The following is a 23,643-nucleotide window of genomic DNA, read 5'->3' on the forward strand; positions in this document are numbered from 1 at the left end:
TCTGTGTCGCTCCAGATGAGGATTACGGCAGTATACGGTTTCATCCTGTTCTCTCAGAATTCTCCAGCTGCTCGGGCCACACAAATGTCAAAGATGTGTGTGAATGCATGTGTACATCCATTGTCTGCTTTGCACGACACAAGTTTTGTTGTACAGAGTTGTCATTGTCCTGTCCTGACAGATTTGGGGAGAAAATTCCAAATACTCTCTCGTCGTGCTGCACTTGAAATTTCAAATGTGCTGTAAATGTAACCAAAATTAAAACTACTGTACTCACAACAGCCAGGAAATACATTTGGGATGTGGGTGCAATTTAATTTTAGATGTTGTGCACCAATACAAAGTCAAAGCCTGATCTGATGCGATGTGACAGACGAAAAAATAGATTCAACGTAAAATGGGATTTTCCAGCCAAATGCACAATCTGGATTTGATCGAGATGAAACTTGGTTTGGCGTTGCAGCTTCAGAGCCTGCATAGACATTACTTTTTTTTTTTTATTCACATTGCATTTTTCTCCCCCCACCAGAAATATCCATCACCTATAAGCTTATTCCAAAAGATGAGGATTATTTTTCAATCTGTTTTATTTGGCTGTTCGAGGGAAATTTCAAACGATAACATTTACGAAATTAACAATGGGCCAAAACCACAAAATGTGTTTTTTTTTCCCTGAAATGTATGCACAAACATCGTCATAAAATTTGCTATTTCAACAACGTTACCATGATCATGTAGAACAATGTCCCTGTTTTCTGCTGGGAGTTAATCGAACGAATTGTGAAACATTCAAAACTGTGACCTCACTTGACACTCCATTTTTCCCAGTGTGACAGAAATCTGAAACATTTCTGATCGGTAGTGTGCCGTGAGATTTTCCTAATGTGCCTTGCTCCATAGAGTTTGGAAAACACTGTTGTTTAAAATATTACTGGAAATTTTGAGGCGGGGGGGGGGGGGGTGGACTCAAACAAAACACAATTACTCCACTAGGTGGTGCATCATGATTATTTCGTTTCCAGGAAGTAGGCCGAACCACTACAGAGTTGTGCGAGACATTGGGCACAGCTGGCGCCACACTTGACCTTTGTCAAACTGCTGTGGCGCAGAGGCTTCGCGGAGGGGACGAGGCGGAACCGTGACGTTTGCAGACTTCCATTTAAATCGGGCTGCAATTTTCGAGCTGTAACAGCGTCAAGACAGAGGGCACACGAAAAAAAAGAACCCCAGGTGGTCGCGCTTGGACTAGGGCCCAGGCAGGCATTTTGTACTCCGTACTGACGAAAGCTGATTTTCTTCAACAAAAGCACTTTTCATGTGTTTCTCTGGTTCTTTGTAGCAATCTCTTTCTCAATAGAGGATCCCGGGGGAGCAAGCTTTTTTTAATGCCTTGCTCGATTATAGTGTAATTGCATACCCATTCCAATAGGTGGCAGCGATGCTCTCATTGGATTTATTCATTTTTAAAATGTCATTAATAAAGTTATTCTTTGTTGTAAGTTGATCTATATTTCTTGTGTTTGCTTTAATGTTCATAAGGATACAATATTAGGCAGAATTGTAGAATTTCTTAGACAAATAGGCACTGGGTAGCCCACAAGGGCCACACACACACACACACACACACAAAACAAAACAAAGCATAAAACACCTTCCATGTGCCACCTTTTCAACTCTGAGCACCTGCCCCTCTCTGCACACCCTTGGGTACTTCCTACCGTTGCTTCTCAGTAAGTGTGAGCCAAATAGTCCCACCCAACACAGGGGCGCCACCCATTGAGCTGTGCCAGGGCTGCCCAGGATGCAGCGGTGCCCGCAAAAAAAGGAGGCCGACAGGGAGGGGAGGGAAACGAGAGCGAGCGTCCCCATGGCAACTGTGTGTTTTTGTTAGCACACTTGTGAGTCAGACAAGCAGTGAGTCACAGTCAGGAGGAAACACACACACACACACACACAGCCACATTCATACTCCCACTTTGTCAAAGGGAAGCCAAATAAGGACAGCTGCAACAATGTGCATGGAAAGGCTAAACGTGAGGGCCGCTTGAGGTCATTTTTTTTGTCGAGAAAAAAACCCCACACACCTGAAGGAAATTTGAAGTTCCGATGAGTCGATGAGAGTATTTTGGGCAATAAGGACGGAGGCCGAGGGCACGCGAGTGGGCCCGTGTGCCCATCCCACACACTCATGCACATAGACACATTCCCTTTCGAACACACCTTTGGCGCAACTCACTAAAGCGTCCATTTATTGTGTGACGCCCACACAGTCTACAAGCACCTGGTTTTGCTCAGCAAACAATGCGCCTATTTGGTTTTGAGAATGGACAACGGGCAAAGGGTTCCAAAGATTTTTTTTTAAAAACGTTTTACAGTAAGATGACTAAAGAGCATGTCATGCTTTTACATGGTAAAAGCAAGGAGTAGCTGTGTAATTACTATGATCTGTCATTTTTGATCGATGTTGGCACGTGGGAGCATTTTTGCGGTGCTGAGAGGCCTTGAGGCTTAAATCGGTGTCATTTTAAACAAATCGGGATGAGGACATGGCCAGGCACTGACTGGACACAGCATTAGGTACACCTGCACTACCTAAGAGCCAGGTCAAAAGACCTTTAGAAAACGTGTCAGCGGTTCACGTATTTTCACACCGAGTGTGTCATGGGAATCTGTTTGAAACTGGGATGCGTGAGATCAATGCGTGATGTGATTCAACTTCGCTTCTGTCATGAATGTTTCATTGTCTTGAAGTGAAAACAGCAGCAGTCGTTAAATGATGTTTCCCTGGCCCCTGACACACAGACAATTGCCATTACAATCCTAGGGGGAAATTGTTATAAAATCTGAACAAATTGGAGGTTAGCCAATAAGCCTGACTCGCTTGTGTTCCACTTCCATTTAACAGGACTGCAGCACAAACAGCGTGTAAATCAGTTCTTGTCAAGTGGTGGATCACAGGACAAATTGCGAAGAAAAAAGCAAAACAAAATGTTTGGAGCATCCAATGTTGAACTTTGGATTATTTTGACAGGCAAGCAAGCAGAAACATGCAGTTCATATTCGGCTTCTTATTATTATACTCTGATTCTTTTTACTAATGGGTGGTTAAGTTGAAAAAGAAAATGCTATGTGTCTATTTTTTTTTAAAGATCCGCTTGACTTTCTCTGAAAGTGGTTCAAGGCCAAATGAGGAGCGAGACCCATTGAGATCCTCTGTTGTAAATCGTTTCATTTTTGATAAAAATGGAAGCAAAATAAGCCAATCAGAGCCCGGCGTCCATTATCCATCTTTTGCTGTTATCTAAGCGGATATGAAATATCACCTGCTCTCAAACGGCTGTAGTTTTTACTGTGACAATTCCAAGTCAAAGCCACACCTTTTTCGGAACAAACTGACGCTTTGTCCTCCCCTCATGCAGCAGGTGAGGAGCCGGCGCAGTGGCGGGGTCGGTGAATTTCACGGCTATAACTTTAAGGGGGTGCGAATGACGAAGGGTGAGGGGCGGGGGGTCACTCACCATTTAAGTGGACAGGCGGCTGGGAAACGGCGTCGACGGCTCATGCCGGAGCCAGGAAGCTGACGAGAGGGGGCAGAATGTTGTGCGGAGCTGTAAAGTGCGTCGGGATTGGGGAGTGTGATTGATGGTGTGGAGGAAGTCACCCGTCCGCGTGTCACGCCGAATGATGTCAGCGGCCTGAATGGAGGAACAGAAACACCATGTGGCCGCAGATAGACTTCCGCTCTCGCTGACCGACGAGAACATGCTCGAGAATTGCTCTACATACAACGTTAAGCAGGTTACACGCGTGCCGACAATCAGTCACTTGGTACCGGGCCGCGCAGAAAGAATAAATAACTTACATTACTTCAGTTTTATTCAATTCGGAATCCGAAAGATGTTTTATGGTGAAAAATGATCGGATTCTCTGTTACATCCGCCGACAGCACGTCACTACTGACGCAGGCGCAAGGCGCGATTCTCTGTCACGTGATAGGTTACCGCTAAAATGAAACCCAGGAGCTAGCAAAATGAGTAAAAAACAAATGTCTTTGGAAAGTTTTTTTGGGGGGAAAGGGGAAAAGGCCCAGCCAGGAGACAGAAGAGGAGCCTACGACTTCCAAGAAAAACAAGGCGACATTTTATAGAAAGTATCAGGAGTCCTATTTCAAATACGGCTTTATCTCAACGGGAGATTCCCACACACCAAGCCCACTCTGCATAATATGCGGCGACGGTGAGTCGTATTTTTCATGCACTTTGTATTTGCGCTGTATCTTATTTTAAAGGCACGTTTAAACATTACCAGAGCAACCAGAGAGTGTTGCGGCCAGATAGGATGTTCCTCGCGTCATGATTCATGTTTATTATTATCTTTAAAACAAAGGTTGGTAATCATATTGAAGACGGTATTTGCTGTATTCCACTTGAATAAAATCTCAAAATTGACTTTAGGGACACCCCCTGAACCGAATAAGCTTGCAGTTAGTCTAGCTTCCTCTATTTCCTTCTTGTGCCACTACTCTTTTTTTCAACGTGATATTTTACAATGGTCTGGAAGCCCTGTGGCAACATGTTGCCTCTCACATGTCGGTCTTGGGACTACAAGAGACGTCTGGAGAGGACTCTCACAAATGCACGCGATGATATTTTTTTGTGTCGTGTGCTAGAGTGCAACACACACGCTTTTGGATGAAGAAATACCCCCCCCTCCCCCCATTGTGGCTAATTAATCCTCCTTTGCTTGGAGAAACACAGCTACTGGTAGTTTTCATAATTAATCACTGATGCAGCAAGTTTCTGTGTTAAACATGCTTTCTGCTCCCACTCCTAGACAAAAGTTCATGTGAGTTTTCTTTTATCTGTTCCTAATCCTTCTCGTTGTTCCGCTTAATTCATCTCTTGCTACGATGATGAGCTCAGCGCAACACGATCCCACTTGGATTTCGTTTTGGGTTTGTGTATCCTGGGAACTCATCTGTTCCCCGTGTTTCAGCACCCGCCAGATCCACGATGGCTGAAACGCTCTCCGGCCGGCCGGCTGAGCCGCACGGGTGGTCGAGCAATTACATGAATGGATGGACGGACAGGCAGACGGTAGGTCGGAGGAACGGACGGAAGAATGGACATAGAGACGGATGGCAAGTTGGAAGAAGAAGTCGCTTTTGTAACCGTTGGGGATGTCAAGGGAGCGCAAAGAATTAAGGACATGGCCGCAGAAAATTATTCCTTAAGGGGTCTCATAACGGTTCCAGGGGGTTTCCCGAATCACATTGTGTTTTGGGACATTTTTCAAGCTTTCGACAATGTTATTCAATTTACATTTGGGAAAGCCTGGATTGTGAAAGAGTGGTTAGATTGTATGACTCATAGCCAAAAGGTCCTGGGTTTGAATCTCAGGCCAGGCCAAGTCTTGCGTGCGTTTTTACATGATAGGTTCATTGAACGGCGTAAATGTCATTGTGAATGTCTGTTTATCTATCTATACGTGCCCTGCGATGTGGCTGACGAACAGTTGCAGACAGTCAGCAACTAATGAGAACACATTGTACAACCGCACACACGGTACAAGACGCCTGAATAGTTCAGCTGCGTTGGGCCGGCTCGAGGAAGCCTTTTGTCTAGCGAGTGTCAGTTTACAGGTCGTTGAGTTGAAAATGTCAGAGAAGCACAGGTTTGGGGAGTGGAAGACAACAAAAGGGCAGCGGCACACAAAGCTCGTGGACTCGTATCGAGTGTCAAAGGGGAACAAGCGAGACAGGCCGCGGGCGTCGCAACGCGAGAGTGAGAATGGAGTACGCACGTTGGCGGGGGTGAAGTTTGCAAAGGTGGTTCTCCTATTTTTAGCACATGGAGCGGGAGAGGGCAATATCTATTCGAGGGGTTTTTCCAGGAGAGTATATTTAGAGTTGGGATGTGTACAAAAGACAAGGCAGAACAGCAGGCGAGTACGCTGGACGCTTAAGCCGTTCTGATGTAAGACTCTGCAACGGGACCACACGCATGCCTTCTGAGTGGGTCACCTGTTGACTGCGTTTATGCTACACAAGGGGCTCTCTCAAACCTTCTGGGTGCCCCAAGCATGTAAGGGGACTGCTGTGAACCTCCCAACCCCGCCCCCAACTGTCCTATAAAAAAAATAAAATATTGGTGTCTGGACATGTGGTGTGCATCGTAAGCGACGTCAGCTCTGACAGCGATTCACCATGCAGTAGTTCACCGTGAGTGTCTTCTCACATGAGTGTTATCATTTTGTATTTGTGCGTTTGAGCGTTTGTCCCGTTCAAGAAATGGCCGAATGTGAAAACTTTACCAAGCAACAGCTCATTAGTGAAAAACTGGCAAGCTGGTGCGGTCTGAAGTACGGATTGTGGACTCTCAGGGGCCCCCGGTTTGAGAGCCACTGTGCTACACAGGCTCATGCTTGTAAAGTTATTATGACTAAGCCACTTGCGCAAAACACTGAAAGCGGCACCGACCGCTTTCCGGCAACTCAGCGAAAGACACCGCAAATCAGACACGAGATTTTTCCAAAACGCAGCAAACATGGCTGGCGAGTGAGAGGGGAGTAAGGCCGCAGCTGAAAAAGCAACGGCGACAGAGCCGTGTGGTCTCTCGTGCTAAGGATAATAGCATGCGCGCTGGCTCAGGCAAATGGGAGAGAGCGAGGCAAGCGAGTGCAGAGCCGCAGTGACGCCATTGTGGTTCCGCAGTACTTCCTGTCTACCGCCACAGTGTTTGTGTGTCTTGTCTCCACGGTAACTGCCAGCACATAAATACCAGACAGAGAGAGAGAGAGAGAGAATAGGGACAGAGCAATCAAAGTAAAATGAATCCAGTCGGAGCCTTGGAGACGGCTGGCGCGGCCTCAGTCCAATGCGTGCAAGATCTTTTTCATGCACTTTATGACCCGCCGCTCGCTCTGTGGTCAAGAGTGAGCGAGCCGTATAAAAAGCAGTGAGCTCAAGTGTCCCGGGAGTGAATGGGGATGTTCAGGGTGGAGTGGCTGAGGATAAGGAGGGAAACGAAGGGCTGACGGTTGGAGGAGGGAAGGCCACCTACTAGCTGACAGGTTATTGGCGGGGGGAGAAATAAGAGACTTGGGAGATGCTAACGAGGTCTTGTGATGCTCACGCGGCAGACACCCTTTGAGCAGGACGAACTTAACTACAGTGGCATCAACTATGAGTTTGAATTTGACTAGTTACTGTATTTCTAAACGCATCCACATCCCACAGTATGTCAGTTGTTTTGGTTAGATGGACAGGTTAATGGTAGATTTTTTTTGGGAGGGGGGGTTATATTAAAAATAACATGAAAAAGATTGTTTGGCCAGTGGTATGCAGACTTTTTATACCCATTAAGAAATTTTGCCAAGTGAAATTTTTGTCTTCTATATGTATAGAATTCAGTTTCAATTAAGTCACGCATTCCTTTTCATTATTTTTCCAGGCCAGGCTTTGCAGTGAAATAATTTGGATGTACAATATTTCAAAACGTTTCATCAGCCTGAAAGAAGTGCCAAGATGGCTGCCGTACCGATGGCTGGGAGTGGCGCGCACTTCAATGGTTCCCGCCGTCGGCCTTACTTCGGCATCTGCTAAATGACATAGCGCTGGATTTACACTGCGTGATTCAAGTGACACAAGTCCATTTTTTTTTTCCTCTCAAGTGGCTCAATTGGGATGTGAGTCATGGCAAGGTAGAGAGGAAAAAAAAAACACATGGAAATGGATATCATCAGATCGGAATAAGGCCTCTCCCAAACGAGGATGAAAATTTGATACGTATCGGACATCTGCCAATGTAATTGCAGCGCAAATGCACAGAATGGATCTCGCCTGGAAAAACGAGCATGACGTCATGGTGATACACCGATTGGTGACGTATATACCAGAGTCACACATGCGCGAGTCAAGTCAGTCTCCGGTTTTCAACTTCAAGTTTCAAGCAAATTATTCTGGCAAAAATCAAGCAAGGCAAGTCCCCATGACATTCCGAGCAAATACTCAAAACGACAAACCGTACACACTAAGGTGGCTTCCTGGTTGAACAAGGTTACTTTCAGGTCATAATGACAGTTTTAACAAATACGGATTTTACATTAAATGTTATATGGTGTCTTTGCAACTAGACAAAGTCATACTGGAGTCATGTAGAAGCTGTCCTCATGAAAAAAAAAAAAAATGGCGGCCAGTGGAGAGTCAGTCCAGTAACTAAACAGCGAAATAAGATTTAACGTTCAAACTTCATAAGATTCATTTTTCATTGATTATTCCTGTGGTGTCACTGCTTGCGCATGCGGTTTCTTTCATGTGTTCAGTGAACGTACGCAGAGCCGTATCTGATATGTGTGTCATTTGAAATGTAAATAGAAATAGACAGTCAAGGCCGAACGAGCATAAGTCCGGCAGCAAAAGGTCCAGAAATAGTTTACATAGGAACAAACAGTGACCAAAAAAATTTTTAAAAAATAAGACGACACCACCTCCTCTGGATGGTTCGCATTCGCCAGTCACACACGCTAAATATTTATTCTTTGCTTTTAGCGAGGACACTCAAGTCTTTCTTCCCAATTATTTTTTTTTTTATACAACAGTTACATTTGAATGAAAGACTAAAAGTTGTCTCATTGCTCATTTTCTTTCTGCATCTTCGTCACACCGCCAGCCACTTGATATTTTTAATTGGCCCGCGGGGGCCTACGAATTCTGCCAGGCAAAAAGTGGCCATGTAAACAAGTGACATGGCGGAAGTTGAACCCCCAAACGGACGATTTAAGTTTTCATTAGTTCTAGAATCTAGTGCTCACATTTTAGAAGCTCCATCCATCTGAGGGGAGACCAGGTCCAAGGACACAGAATAAGACGCAAGGCATGTTATTTTTTTGGCCGTTACATTAGGGAGAGCGTTCGATCTGGCGCTTATTTCCCACATTTGTTATTTTACCCCTTATAATAAAAACATTCTGGACTACTTCATGCATCATTTGATCCGACAGCACAAAACAATTCAGAGGAAATGTCATTAACTTTTTTTTTTGGTCTCCCAGACATTGTGGCCAATAATAGAGTTGCACAATGACTCACTTAACACACCAAGATGGTGAGTCGGCTTAATATCTCGTGTGCTGACACACACTTCTTGATTTTTGTGTTCTTTGCATATTTATCACACACATAGATAGGTAGTTTGGGATTTTTTTTGTGCCTTAATAAATCATATTGGCATGTAGAGACTGCATTTATGTATTTGCTTGGGTCATCTCTGTGAGATATCAACATTGGTTTGATGAACTGAAACCTTTAATGTGATAAATCTGCAAAAAAGAAAACACAGAAATCAGCAAAAGGGGCAAATACGATTTCCCAGCACTGTACATACAAAAAAAATTGAGACACTTAAATACAAATGTATTTGACCACCTGCAAACTGGTTCAATTTATGTGAGCCTTTTAACGTTTTACCCTTTTGAACAAGAGAGAGGACTTTAAAACTCAATTCACCTTTGGGTTCTTGAAAATCAATCACTGAAAAAAAAAATTCAACAACTAAAACGATCGTGCTCTGCTCCAAAATGCAAGTGAATGACTTTTTTTTTAATGTATTCGTACTTAATCAAGCCATAAGCTTTGTTTCGCACAATCCTTTTATTTTATTTTATTTTTTATTTTTTGGGAGGGGGGAAGTAAATTTTAAAATGCCGTTAAAACTGTAATTTAAGTAAAAGAGTTTACAATCTCATGGACACACACACACACACACACACACACACACACACACACACACACGCGTTTCACAATTATATATCCAAATATATAACTGCATCTTCTTGCACATTTACAAAATCGTTTGAGATCATGACACTCAATTGGGAGTGGCCTCACATGTTTCTGTAAAGTCTATGTTTGGAGGGCATTGTTCAGACCAATCTGTCACCTGGCTAATTACAGTGCCGACTGCAACGTGTCATGTCTGTCGGGCCAAATTAGAAGGGAGTGTGCACAGGATGCACCCGACATTTGACCCCCGAAAACCGGACAGAAACTTTTCTTCGGTTCGGTTATGCTCACTGTACACGTATTTCAACGGATGAGAATGGTTTCGCCTTGTAGTGATCATTAGCGTCAATACAAATACAGCAAAATAAAGTTTCGCTATAAAGTACCCGTGAGGGCATCATGCGGCGTAAAAACGAAATAAATAAATACAACCAAATAAAAGGTGCTTGCGGTCATGTCTTACTGGCAAAGTCATTTCACTTGGCCTCAATGCATGTGTTGCTAAGAGACAAGCGAGTGTGTATGCATGTGTGTGTCAGTGGAATGCGTGACGTCCACAGGGGCGTAGTTGTCTGTGTAGGACGTTGTTGTTCTCACACGCACGTATGCACACAAAGGCTTGAGGGGAAGTTGTAAAGCCTCTAACAGTGCCTCTCAGAAGATTGTGATGCCGGCAACCAAGTGTGTGTGTGTTGTGAGGAGGTGGAGAGGGGCAGGGGGGGTCACAATCATAACAGGTGTAGATCAACCGATAAGTCACAAAACTGCTTTTGGAAAAAAAAACTTTCAAGAAGCTTTATAAGGAGGTAAACCCAAAATGAAGCATACCTGAAATTACACACAATACCTTATTTGTTTGTTAACTGTACAAAATTTAATTTGTGTTCTATCAATTTAATTTATAAATGAGGGTCTTGGGGGGGTTTTTTTTGGTTGTTTTTTGTTGTTGTTGTTGCGAGAAATGTCACATGAAAGACGAAATACAATGAAAAATAATCTTAAGTAAACAATCTTTTGCTCTACAGTATTCTAAAGGATTTTGGTAACTATACTGTCGGCATAATTATTATTTAGGGGCTTGGATAATTTTAATGTTTTTGATTGTTTTGGAAACAGGGTAAATGATGACCAAATTACTTTTAAGTTTCATTTCCTGCTCAAAGACATCAATTCATCCATCCTTGTTGCGAGGCGTTGCCCTCATTTGGCTCGCGGGTAAACTGGAGTCTATTCTTATGTGTCTTTGGAACATGGAATGAAGCAGGAGTACACAGAGAAAAGCCACGCAAGCACAGGGAGAACTTACAAAGTCCACACAGATTTGAAACCTGAACCTTAGAACCGTGGGGCAGATGTTGCGAACCCCAAAGTCCCGCGGGCCTGGTCTAAAAATATCTTACCAGTGATTTGTTGGGATTGTTTAAGAAACGATCATTTGAAAACACTGGTAGAGACTTTCGGAAATAAAGTGGTGCATATTGTCGCTGTCTGGCAGAAACTAGGTTCAAATATGGTCAAATTCACGTTTGATCCAATCAATACGAATGGTCCGCCCCCAGTTCGTCAGTTTTCAAGGCGGTGAAAATAGCTTGAAAACAAAATACGTTGCCGCTCTTGAACGCAACTTATGTCTTGAGTGTTGCACAACTACTTGTTTCCTTCGTTCTGCGGAAACTGTGGCGTAGTTGTATTTAACGTCCAGATTTTTTTCCTTTTCGAGAATGAGCGAAAATCGTATCTGGTTACAAGATGCATTTAAGTGACGCTATGGTATTAACCCGTTTGCTAATTATAGCAAGAAATCATGAACATTATCAGTGCGTTCACATAAATTAACACCATGAATGCTTTGTAATCATAACCATGATAATTTGGGCAAAAAAAAAAAATGTTTCATAAATGTGCATCAAACCCAAGAAGTTCCGTTTCAAAAAGGTTGGTGTCGCCTGGTCTCGAGTATGCATCATTTTGGCCTTAACACCAAAAATCCGCGGTCTCCCAAATTCAATTGCTGTTAATTGGTAAAGCTTCCAAAAGATTATTCCGTTTAGGGTGTACCGAAAATTCGCCGCTGATACTGAAAGAGATATTTTGCCAACTAATATTTACGGTACAGCACGTAAAGGACTCCAACAGAAAGTGTCTCATCATGTTGGTCTGTTGAACTTCTGCACATTTCCTGCTATTGACTTGGACCGCCGTTGCTCATTTATTAGCGGCTGTGCGGCCAATTAGCTCCCTGCCCCCTTTCCTGTGGGGGAGGAAAGCGGGCAAGATGGAGGTGGGGTCTACTTCTTCTTTTTTTTTTTTTTTTCTCGGAGTGAAATGAAGGAGACACACGGAAGGGGAGGTCTCTTCTGATCTGACATCGTCATAAAGGAATCCCCTGAAATGGGTTCAGCCCCGCCCACTTGCTTATTCTCACCCCATCCGGCTTCCCAGACACACTCGCCTTCTCACATGCTCGTGTCTGCACCGCTCACAGAGGAGGAGGGAGACAGAGAGAGAGAGAGAGAGACGGGAAGGAGAGGGGACGAGTGAGAGAGAGGGAGAGCGAGAGGCCGACATCTGTGTAGTTGAGCCACATCACTGGAGAGCATGGTGAGAGTCAACGGGAGAGAGACCAAAGACAGGAGTAACAAAAGTTCTCTCAGGTAGGAGCACCACCTTCCCCCCACACCCCCTCCGAGAAAACCACCGTTGGTGTTTTACTGTTTTATGACCCCGCGAGTCTGTACAGTTTACTTCCTGTTGTGTGTCGAACTGTGCGCCCTCCTCGGTGAGGCTCGCGTCATTCCGCAAAAGGCTGCAACCTGTTGATAGGGGACTTGAATGCTCATTCGATTGCGTCGCTCTGGTATTGTCTGAGTGGAAGCGTCTTCTTTACAAAGGTCAGACATAAATAGTTGCTTTGAAAGGGATGGTTCGACGTCTGTCTGCCAGTTTGAACTCCACCCTGAGCGCATGACATAATTGGCTCTCCTCAACCTGTTTGTCCGCTTTCCTGCGCAACTGTCGGCGAGCTCCCTTGTGGATACGTGTCATCGTTCGGGGCCATGCGTCTGTCATAACGCGCCCCGGAAAGTGAGACTGGGGTCATTAAACGTTACCGAGAAGCAGAGACGGGGATGCTACGGCGGTGGTGAAACAAGATTGGAGTTGCTCAAACATTCCTCTCATTGTTCCAAGGCCGTAGGATCCCAAAAGTCCTTGAAAGGGATTTTTTTTTTTTTTAAACGCACTGGTCAACACCAAATTGGAGCCTTAGGAGAGCAACAATGGGAAATGTATCCCATGAGGGAAACATTCAGATGAATGCTGGGAAGGTACGGTTGGAGGAGGGAGTGCGGAATTGGGAGCAGGCTCAGGAAAAGGATGGCGTAGTGGAATAAAAGCGTGTTCCTGCCTCCATTTGTGCATGTGTGGTTCGTGGCAGCAAGGGCGGCTGTGGACTAAGTAGAGGCCCGGTGGCGGTAAGGGTGTACTGGCAGAGGACCAGGCCAAGGATAAAGTTACACACAGAGCAGAACCACGAGCCCAGCCCTGAGCTCGTTGGTCCCAGGAGACTCTCTCTCTCTCTCTCTCTCTCTTCTTTACAAAGTCTTCATCTGGAATTCCCACAGACGAATGTCACCCAAGCGGCCCATCCCACTGATACCCCGGCCAAGTGCAGCGTGGAACGGAGAGAAAGGCACCCGGCACGTAGCGCCAGAGCGTCAGTGTTTGAATGTCGTTGAATGTCATGGTCTCGGTAATAATTACACCCTCGCACGCAACATGAAATGAATATGCGGCCGTGCGCGCACCTAACCCAGACAGACGGTGTGTGTAAGCGAGCTACAGGGTGTGGTACGGCGCCAAGGTGCGTGTGTGTGCGTGTGTGTGTGTGTGTGGCCTCAAAGATCCAGCGGTGGTGCGCCGCATTTTCACCTGATTGAAGCGCATATCCAGTAAACCTTCAAGTTGCTCACTTCGAGGTGACAAAGCGTTGTTGTTGAGATAGCCCACAAGTCCTCATCGGCAAAAGCGGTTTTAAGGGGTGCTAGGGACAGATCGGCAAGTATGAAAGGCAAACACGGCGTACTTGTGCTCAAAGAGGACGAATTTAGGTGAGATTTTCATATTTGACTAGCCATGATTCATACCTGTCTTCCAAAGTTCTCTTGGATTGGCAAAAAAACTACAAATACATGAATAATGGGCAATATGAGAGTTTTTGGGGGCAGCCCTTACCGCACTTTGTTCAATCGCATTATCAATATTAGCATATCAACCTGAAAGTGCACCACCGCGCTGTTTGCTTTGGGAAGCTTTCGCCAGCCCGGAGGTGCGAATGATGTCACATCAGTGCGTATTGCTGCTATTCTGAGCTTTATGAGGCCGAGTGAGGAGCCGGCTAACGCAACATGCCATGTTTGCCCGGGAGCGGGGCTGACAGAACCGTGTTTGTTTATCAATAGTATTATGGGCCGGCGCACCGCCTGCGTGCATCTCTTCAATGCACACATGCGGGTATACGTGCACACGCAAGGGCACCGGGAGAAGATATGTGTTGAAACAACAAGGACTGGAGACCCAGCTGTCTCAACAGAGGCTTTTCCACTTAACCGTGTGCCCTTGTGTAAATGGCAAAGTCGACCCCGAAGTGGAGAGCGAGTGAGCGAAAACAGCCAGCGGCCACGTCCGCACTCGCCTGCGCGTCGCGTGCACCAATATCAACGTCGAACACGCAGAGTGCGTCAACTGTCAAACGATGGTAATTGTATCTCAGGATTTTTTTTTTCCCACCCCCGCCGGTGCAGTGACACCCAACGGTTGGAAATAAGGTGCGTTGCCAATATTCCACCTCAGAGGTGGCCCGTGTGACTCATTTGTCAATGAAAAGTGAGTGGCAGGACAGGAGTGTGAAGTTTCAGATTGCACACTCGCTTCTGCAGCACTGTCGTGTCGCGGTCCGACAGACGTCACAGGGGCGTTGGCGCCACAATATGGGCTGCGTTCGAGACAAAAGGTGGCCTCGCGGGGAGATCTTCCAGCTCTGCGGCTATTTTACGAGATGTGGGTGCGCAAGAGACTTCAAAGCTTTAGTGTGCCACGAAGCAGTGCGAGGGCATAGGTAGTTGACAGACAAGACCAACAAACGGGTCTAAAAAGTTAGTTTTCAATTGAATCTACTATATTGTAAAAAAGAAAAAAATAGTTATACACATTGGAATTTTAAAAATAAAATCCCCCCCCCCCCACTGCTCGAGTTGCCCTGAATGCAACTTCTCCACTCAGGTACATTTCCTGGCCATCATCCCTCTCCGAGATTCATTTTTCCTCTTCTATGCCTCAGGATGCACAACGTTGGTACGACGACCAGCCGCAGCCAGCTCGGTAGAAGCTTATGATTACATCTAACCATAATAAACGTCCCGGTAGAGAGGAGCGTTGAACTGGCTCCACACACAAAATAAACAAGACGCTAAAGTGAGACATCACACAGCGAGCGTTTGAGGTGAGGTGTTGGACAGTGTGCGTCATCGCATGGGAAAGGAAGGGAAGGGAAAAGGGGAAAAGGGAAGGAATGAGCCCGTAGGCAGGAACAGCTGCGGGTTCGAAGCTCGGAAAAGCCATGGAAAAGATGAAAAGGCAAAGAAAATTGCACAAGATGAGAGGACGACGGGATGGAGTGTTTGGGAGGAGTCGACAGGATGATGGCTTTGATGCGACTTTTTTTTTTTTAGGTGCTGATTGGGACCTTGAGCAAAGAGACCGTTTACGTAATTAGATGCTAATAAAGATTCCACTGCAAATGATTTCCATGAAGTGGATTATCCTAAAATCGGAGTTACCGCAACTAACTGGAGAGAGCAACTTTTTCTTTTTCCCCCATGATAATGCATCATCATTGGCGGGTGTTCGGGATTACGTAACTTCGGATTTCTCTCAATTGGCACTAATGTGAAAGTCCGGTGACTGATGATGTCCACCTATTTTCAGGACATAACATATCGGGATTACAGTATACTGTAAATCGGGAATACATTGCAATATTTAAACCGAGAAATGTGTCTCTGTTCTTGACCGACCACACGAGTCAGTTGTCAGTTCTGCATGAGGGGGAATCTGTTATTTAATAATGACAGACCTGTTTGTGGGTGGTGCAATAATGGCCATGCTGTCATTCCACCATGACAGTGAATTTCTGGTTCTCGCTGATTTACCAAAGCTGCGCATTCAGAAACGGAAGACAAATTGAAATCAATTAAAGGGGACGGACTGATTACAGGCCGCTAATTTGTTGCTGCTAGCGTCTTTGCCTTTTCCTCAAGTCAAAAACACGTCCACATCACACTCTAAACGTCACTGTGGGGTAGTAGTCGACTAGTTCGTACGATCCCTAATTACTACCACAACAGCTTTTTGTATCTTCCTGATCACAATTCTTTTAAGAGCAAAAAAATATATATCTCAAGAATGTTCATTTTGGGTTGCTTTTGAAAGTTGAAACCTTTAAATGCAATTTGACAACAGCTATTAGTAATCACATCTTCTATCCTACTCATTTTTCGGGATGTTTATTTGCAGTAACAACTAAGAAGGAATATTCAGAAAGCTAAACGGACTTTGGCTTTGCATCAAACAAAACCGTAGGTAGCTATTATACTATTTTGGGCCCATGATTCCTCCCACATTCCAAAAACATGCGTGGCAGGCTGATTGAACACTCTAAAAATTGTCCCTAGGTGTGAGTGTGAGCGTGGATGGTTGTTCGTCTCTGTGTGCCCTGCGATTGGCTGGCAACCGATTCAGGGTGTCCCCCGCCTACTGCCCGGAGACAGCTGGGGTAGGCTCCAGCAGCCCCCCGCGACCCTAGTGAGGATCAAGCGGTTCGGAAGATGAATGAATGATTCCAGACTGTTACGCTTTTTGAAGTAGATTGGTGATAAGAGTGTCCACTGTGTCCCGAGTGCTGCGCTCCACGTCCCCACAGACAGGCTTTAACGTATTTAGAGTCTGGAGTTTCCCCAAAAGTGTCCCGCTGACTCATACGTTGTACACGCCGGTTCCAAAAAAAAAAAAAAAAAAGCTCCTCTTTTTCAACGCGGAGCTTGACTCTTTTGGAATGACCTTCTTTGTTGTTTTGCTGACAGCAGGAGAAGATAAATAGCACCAAAATGAGCGCATTGCAAATGATTTCTTAATGAGCAGGCGCAGAGCCGTTTCCCCCGTACGTACGTGAGGCGAAGATGAAGGAACGGAGCCGACTGCTGCGCACATCTATTAGAGGGAGTGCCACTTGACTGGCCACTTCCTTCTAACCAAATTCTCCATTCTGTCATTGAAAAGCTATTTTTATAAGAGGCCACGGGAAGTCTGGGAGTTGACGAGAAACACACACACACACACACACACACACAAGGACGCAGAGCCGAGGCGAGGGCAGCGGGCGATGCAAGGTAACGGTGACAGTTATGTTGTCTTGTAGATGCGGCGTCGACGACGGCGACGACGTTTCCCGTCGCAGGCCGTCTCTGTTGACCAGGGGAATTCCTGGCAGAGTGATTTTGGAGACTAAATACTGAATCACATTGCCAGGGATTTCCAATGGCTGGCATGAGGAATGCGACGCGCTCGCTCACCTTTCTGATTGGCTCACTCACACAAAAACTCACACTCCTCTTTTGCTCCCGGCACCCGGCCGTGCGGCGGCAGGACTTAGCGCACATGTGAACAGAGTCTGCCATGTTCACAGTGGTTAAGTTCTGTCGCCACAGGGCTGCAAACTGCTAGTGGTTGGAGGAAAGGTCAAGGTCGCGGGTTTACATCAGCAGAGGGAAACTGAAATTTTGGATTTTAGATTTAAAGAACACATAGTTTTTTTTTGTTTTTTTGCTTTTTAATAATGTGCATTATTTTGCTTCTTGAAAAATATTGCGCTTGTGTGAAGCAAGCGTGATTCCGGGAGATGTTGTGCATGTGCATGTAAGTCATGCTGGTGGATTAAGAAAAGGGGCATGAAAATGATACAAATCAATCTGTTCAAATGGAAATTTTGTTTTAAATTTTACATTTTATTCCAAAGCTGATGTATAATGACCAGCAATAAAGGCCTCCCTCATTACACCTCTGCTCTCTGATATGTTCATATGATAATATGTCTTCTAAACCATTTTCAACCACAGCAAAATACAACATTGGTGTTGAAAAAATGTGCCCCTTGGATTTAGTTACACATCTATATATATATTTCTTGTGCATGTCCCTACTCAGTTGCGCGTTGCTGTAAAATGCCGACAGAGCTTGTGAAACAATTCATATATTGAAGGGTCAAAAATAAAAATAAAAACCTCTTGTGCCTATTCATCGCACTGGTTGGAGTGTTGCGTGTGTATGACGGATGACTCACCATTGTGTTATGACAATGTCAGCGCGCTGCACCCAGCTCACGGGAGATGGTATAATGCCGTCTGCTAATAACTGCTAATCTGTTGAAAAAGCAAAATGTCATCAGCTCCCTCATCACTCTCTAAAGGACACTGTGAAACGTCGGAATTGCTTTTTTTTTTTGCTCTGATTATGCTTCGCCTTTGAATTTCTGTAGCAATTAGTTTTACCTGAATAATATATACATATATATCTTTGTTTATATTAGTATAAACACAATACTGGACCGGTCTCCTGTGCCTGCTGTGCTGATAATCAGTGTGTGACGTCGGCTGGCTCAGTTCAGCAGGAACAGGGGCCTGTAGTCTCATTTACGCTCACTTCCTTATGCCTGTACACCGGAGGTGCAGTCTATGCACATGTTCTATTGAAGTGACTTGTTTGTTCGTTGATGTCTGCTTGATTAAATGGATGTGATTAAGAATTAAAATCTTTTTGGTGACGTTTGTGTTTGTTTTTGTGGTTTGTAATTACTTCCAATGCGCACTACGCAAACATTATTGGCCAGGAACGAGACATCAACCGTTGAAGATTTCTGTGTGTTTAGCTTGAACACACACTGTCATAGCATTATTGTGCATATTCCTGCCTTAATGTTAAATATTGTTTTTTAAAAACGGCTTCAATGGGTTTGCTCACTCCAAATAAATCAAAATTTAAAACAAAAGTCTTGTCTTTCTTGAAAGTATGAACTTTTTTGTGCATATTCCTGCCTTAATGTTAAATATTGTTTTTTAAAAACGGCTTCAATGGGTTTGCTCACTCCAAATAAATCAAAATTTAAAACAAAAGTCTTGTCTTTCTCGAAAGTATGAACTTTTTGCTACACACGATTGGCATTGCAAGTGAGTTTTCTTTATTTTTATATGCATGTATATATAAATGTTCACATTTAAGGGCATGGTTAAAGGCTTGTTAATATAAAACCATGTAAAATGCCAGTGCATGTGTAAAACTGCAGTACAGCTTTTTATTTCTTTTTTCTCGTGGATTCCCTCTACAGGTGTGAAGTGTAACATAATTCCACAAATTTAATGAGCAGCTGTCATATGAAAAAGGATCACCAAAGTTAACCATGGGTTGCCATGACGATGAGTGAGACAACTATGTTTTTATTGGGAAAAAAAATGACCATAGAGCACCATCATGGAATAAATTATGAGATGACAGCACGGCACTTTGAAACAATGTCAGACACAATTAAGGTCAGGTATAGCACCACAATATTCCACAGTGAAAGGCTCCTATTTATTGCTCATATTGCATTGTCTTAATTTAAAAAAATTTATAACTACTGGAATATTTCATTATATTTATTTACTATCAACCTTTTTCCTTTTTTTACACCCATTCATTCATTTATATCTAATTTTCAAATATATTTAAATATTGGTTGACAGGTTTACAGTCAACAAAAATATTACTCAATCTTAGATACACATTTAAGATTTTGTTCTATTTTATGAATGAAATTATAAAGAAATTAAAAGGAGAATGAATTCTTTTTTAAATTCATACACATTTCCACTATTTTCTTCAACCTTATTCAGGAATGACATGTGCGGTCTCTCTATTTCCCAACATCCAATGTGGCCTATTTTAGAGTCAAAATATGCAGACGCGACACTAAAAGTGGCAGAAATTGAATTTGTGTGTTGCTGAAAAGGTGTCATCGTTCAACAACTGATTTATAACACCGGTGTTAAAACAATCAGTCAATCAGTTGGGTGTTTGTCCTTGCTGCTTTGTGTTGCTATGGCAACAATGTCACATGGGCCATTATTAAGAGTAAAAAAATAAACCCAGCTGCAGCAGAGGACTTCCTGTTTCTCAGTATGGGGTAGACATGCCCCCCCCCTCTTCGCGTTTGAAAGTTTACCTTTTCGTCAGCCCCTCCCTTGATACACTCACACACCCATGCCCTCACTCACCTGGCTGTTCAGTTTCGCAAAGGGCTCGTTACCACGGTGATAACCGATAAACACAGCGGAGATAAGCAGTTGGCATACATTGGGCTAGGCTCCCAGACAATCAATCCTAATCTGCAAATGACAGAAATGCCCACACTTCATCATTGCCTTCCTACTCCTTCACCGGCACTTTGCTGCAAGCCACCATTTTGTCCGGGAACAGACATAATTGCCATTATGACTGCATCACACACACAGCGCGAATTGTTTCACCGCGGGGGGAGGAAGTAGGAGCAAACAGTGTCAGCTCTGTGCAGACGCCAAACAACATTATCTTAGCGTGACTACAGCTCAGCGCTCGCACTGAAATCAAGTCTTTGCGTTGCTGTGGGGCCTTCAAGGTCATTGAGAGCCCCCTTGACCTCATTCAAATCCAGTCCCAACTTCAACTTTCAAACCACTAAATACCATTGAAGGGGGCGGAAAAAAAGTCCTCAAGTCTGACAACAATCGAACATTCCACACGAGGTCTCCTGTAGCTGACGTCTCAGCCTTCTTTGGAGTCCTTTCATGACACATGAGAGCGGAACCAAAGTCAAGTCAAAACAATCTGTTTTGTCACGCTGCTTGACTTCCAATTTCAAAGCCTATTCCCTCCTCATAGGAAATTATGTAAAATGAATCAATTTGTTCCAGACTCATCAAACTTTTTTTCATGACACGCAGAACTTTTTACATATTTTACCATTGTAAATTGCCATGCAACTGTTTTAAGTTAAACACTGCACACAAAAATAAATAAAATTAAGTTAGACCTTATAAGACGCCTAACAGACAGATTTACAGTCATCCCTCGCCATAGTGTGGATCACTTTTTGAGGTTTGACTGTAATGCATCTCCTTTTAAATTTTATATTGTGATCATTTTTCCACAAGCACCGCTACTGCAGACTCATGAATACAATAAGGACGAACAAGGAGGAAAGTGTCCAAAGTTTAGAATCACTTCACAGATGGAGGAAAAAAAAACAAGAAAAAAAAAAAACGAAGTCGATTGAAAACACTGAGCCGACGTTTTGGCTGAATTCTGAGGATTTGATTGTTATTTTATGTTTTATGTAAAGTGTTTTGTAAATCAATTAAGTTGTACTGTTTTAAGTTGTGTTGTATTGTATTCGACGGTTGCGCTTTCAACCCAGCAATGCTGTGCAAAAGGGCACCTGATACATAAATGGGCTGAATGGAAAAGCTGTTATAGTGGGAAAGAAAGAAGCACCCAATTTCTGGGAGGCTGCGTGTGCGTGTATAGCTTTGGACTCAGGTTTTTGGGAAAAGTTGACTGTGTCCCAGTTCCAATTCCATTCCTCCTTTCCAAAAGCAAAAGGCCATTTTCAGAGTAAAAACAGACGCTTTGAACCACGATGGGAAATTTTTTCAGGGAACATACTCTAAAAGCAATCCACAATCCCGCCCCCCCCCTTCTTTTTAGGTATAACTTATAGTAAAACTATAAGTGGGCTAGGAAAACAACTTTGCGGATATGGGAAGCGTGATTAGGCACAGGAAATATTATTTCCACAACATGAGACTGATTTATCACACTGGGAAAAGGTTTGACTTGATTATGGGGTTGTTTCAGCACAGAGCGGAGAGGAACGGGAGTTCAAGAGGATGTATTGTGTCTGGGCGAGTACAAATTGTAACGTCAACAAGTGAACGGTGGTAACGGCGTGTTGCTTCTGCCAGTTGTGAATTCTCGCCCAACGAGTAAGAAGACTATGTTCGTGCCCTTTTGTTTATTTAAAACACAACATTTCAAATGAGATCCGCTTACAGATTTGGGAAAAAGATGCAAAGAAATACAAATCAACAGTTTGGGGAGAAATTTGTATTTCTGAAAGATATAATATCCTGGAATAGAATAGAACAGTACATACACACACTAAGTATATTTATATGCTCTACTCACATTAAAATGAAAAATAATAATAAATAAAATTCAGATCCACACCTAAAGGTAATATTTATTTATTTCGTCTATAGCTCACTCCTCCTTGTTCACTTGGAAGTGCTGAAGTCATTTTTGTATCATCCCATTAACAAAAACGGCTATGAAGACATCAGGCATCCGTGCAGAAATCTATATAGATATTTATATTGTCGAAATAAGACAGGTGCATGTCTTATTTCATTATATATATTTCCATTCAAAGGTTTTTGCATGCACAATCATCAAAACAAAACATTTCTTAAAGCCGGGATCCCACCGAGTAGCGAACGTCTGCAAGTGCCAACGAAGGGAGCAAATGCGAGTTCTCGTCGGGTTATGTCGAAGTTCACCAACGTTCCCTCGGTGGGATGCGGGCTTTGATTGTTTGCGTACTGTGCAATTTTGCATCGTGATATAGTCTTTTACGTGATCTCGAAAAGCATCCACAATGTTTATTGTGAAGTTAAATCGAAAATGAATTCAAAGCAATTTTGGCCTCATGAGCCCAGAGGTATTCCCTGGCGTCTGCTCACACCCGACTGACGGTTTCTTTGGTGCATGCTGCAACATGCAACTGTGATATTCCATTCATCTGAATAAGCGTAATACAACTTGTCCTAACAAGTAAATATTGTTAGTGAGACCCAAGAGAGACCGTGCGGTCTCATTTCCACATGGCAGCACTGATTGTACAGGAATGCTGCGGTGCTTTAAAAAGTTACCCAGCATGAAGCTCACCCCCCCCCCCCCATCCTTCCCCCCCGGAAAAAGTTTTCCACTGTAATGAGAAAAAGTGCTTCGCAGCCTTCATTCGGCTTTCTTGCCTGCTGTCAGCTTGTCGGCGTGGAGAGCGAATGTCTCGGCCACAATCAGAGGAAAGACTAAAGAGGCATCGGCATAAACCTGGAAACGCAAAAGACAAAATAAAAAGAAATGTCGTTTCCCCTCGCCCCCAACCAGTTACAGTAATCCTGCCATTGGCTCGTGGCCAGTCCAGGACGTACCCCACTTCTCGCCCAACGTCAGTTGGGAGAGGCTCCTGTGGAACCGCGACACAAATGAAAACAGACGAATGGACGGATCTTGCAGTACAATTACAGTACTGTTTTTCCATTTATTTCTATTTTGTGGAGATTTAAACTACGCCTTGTAACCCGAACCTCAGCATGCACGCATGGAGCTGACAATGAGCGGATACTGCCACCTTAAGGGCAAACTCAGAACCATCCTGACTGACAGAAACAACAGCACTGTATGTAGCATTGAACACTCACTTGCCACTCTTAGTGACGGTCAACTACAACGAGGCAATCGAGTCGACAGCCGTTCCGCGCGGCCCAATGAGTATTTGAATCGCACACAAACCAACATGCAAGTGCGCTAGCAGACCGTATGTGGTACCTCTGCTCAGCTAAGAACAGACAAATGAGGCTACATTGAAGAATGCCTAATGTAATTTTGTTGAATTCCAAATGATATGAGTGTAAGTTTATTGTAAAGTACACGAGTATCTGGGAATATACATACCG

At 44.0% G+C, this 23,643-nt stretch overlaps 1 protein-coding gene and 1 long non-coding RNA gene across 4 annotated transcripts in view; one reads left to right on the forward strand and one right to left on the reverse strand.

Moving 5' to 3' along the window:
- Nucleotides 1–23,643, reverse strand: part of dhps (deoxyhypusine synthase) — a 50,124-nt gene that overhangs the window by 22,331 nt on the left and 4,150 nt on the right. Inside the window, exons 10-11 of one of the 3 annotated variants that reach the window (XR_007959532.1) lie at nucleotides 22,939–23,017; nucleotides 18,177–18,255 (exon numbers count right to left, since the gene is read on the reverse strand). Coding sequence is in view for 2 of the 3 variants with exons in the window: in XM_052049418.1 (XP_051905378.1) it covers nucleotides 22,922–23,017 (96 nt within the window). In the remaining variant the exon portion in view is untranslated. Of the gene's footprint in view, nucleotides 1–17,579; nucleotides 18,256–21,901; nucleotides 23,018–23,643 lie in introns of those variants that run through there. The other 2 variants (XM_052049419.1, XM_052049418.1) reach the window with 2 other exon arrangements.
- Nucleotides 12,005–18,656, forward strand: LOC127590032 (uncharacterized). Its single transcript, XR_007959537.1, has 2 exons — nucleotides 12,005–12,435; nucleotides 17,256–18,656. It is a non-coding gene; the product is annotated as an uncharacterized LOC127590032 (long non-coding RNA).

This window comes from Hippocampus zosterae, chromosome 17 (genome assembly GCF_025434085.1).
Source record: "Hippocampus zosterae strain Florida chromosome 17, ASM2543408v3, whole genome shotgun sequence".
Lineage (NCBI taxonomy): Eukaryota > Metazoa > Chordata > Actinopteri > Syngnathiformes > Syngnathidae > Hippocampus > Hippocampus zosterae.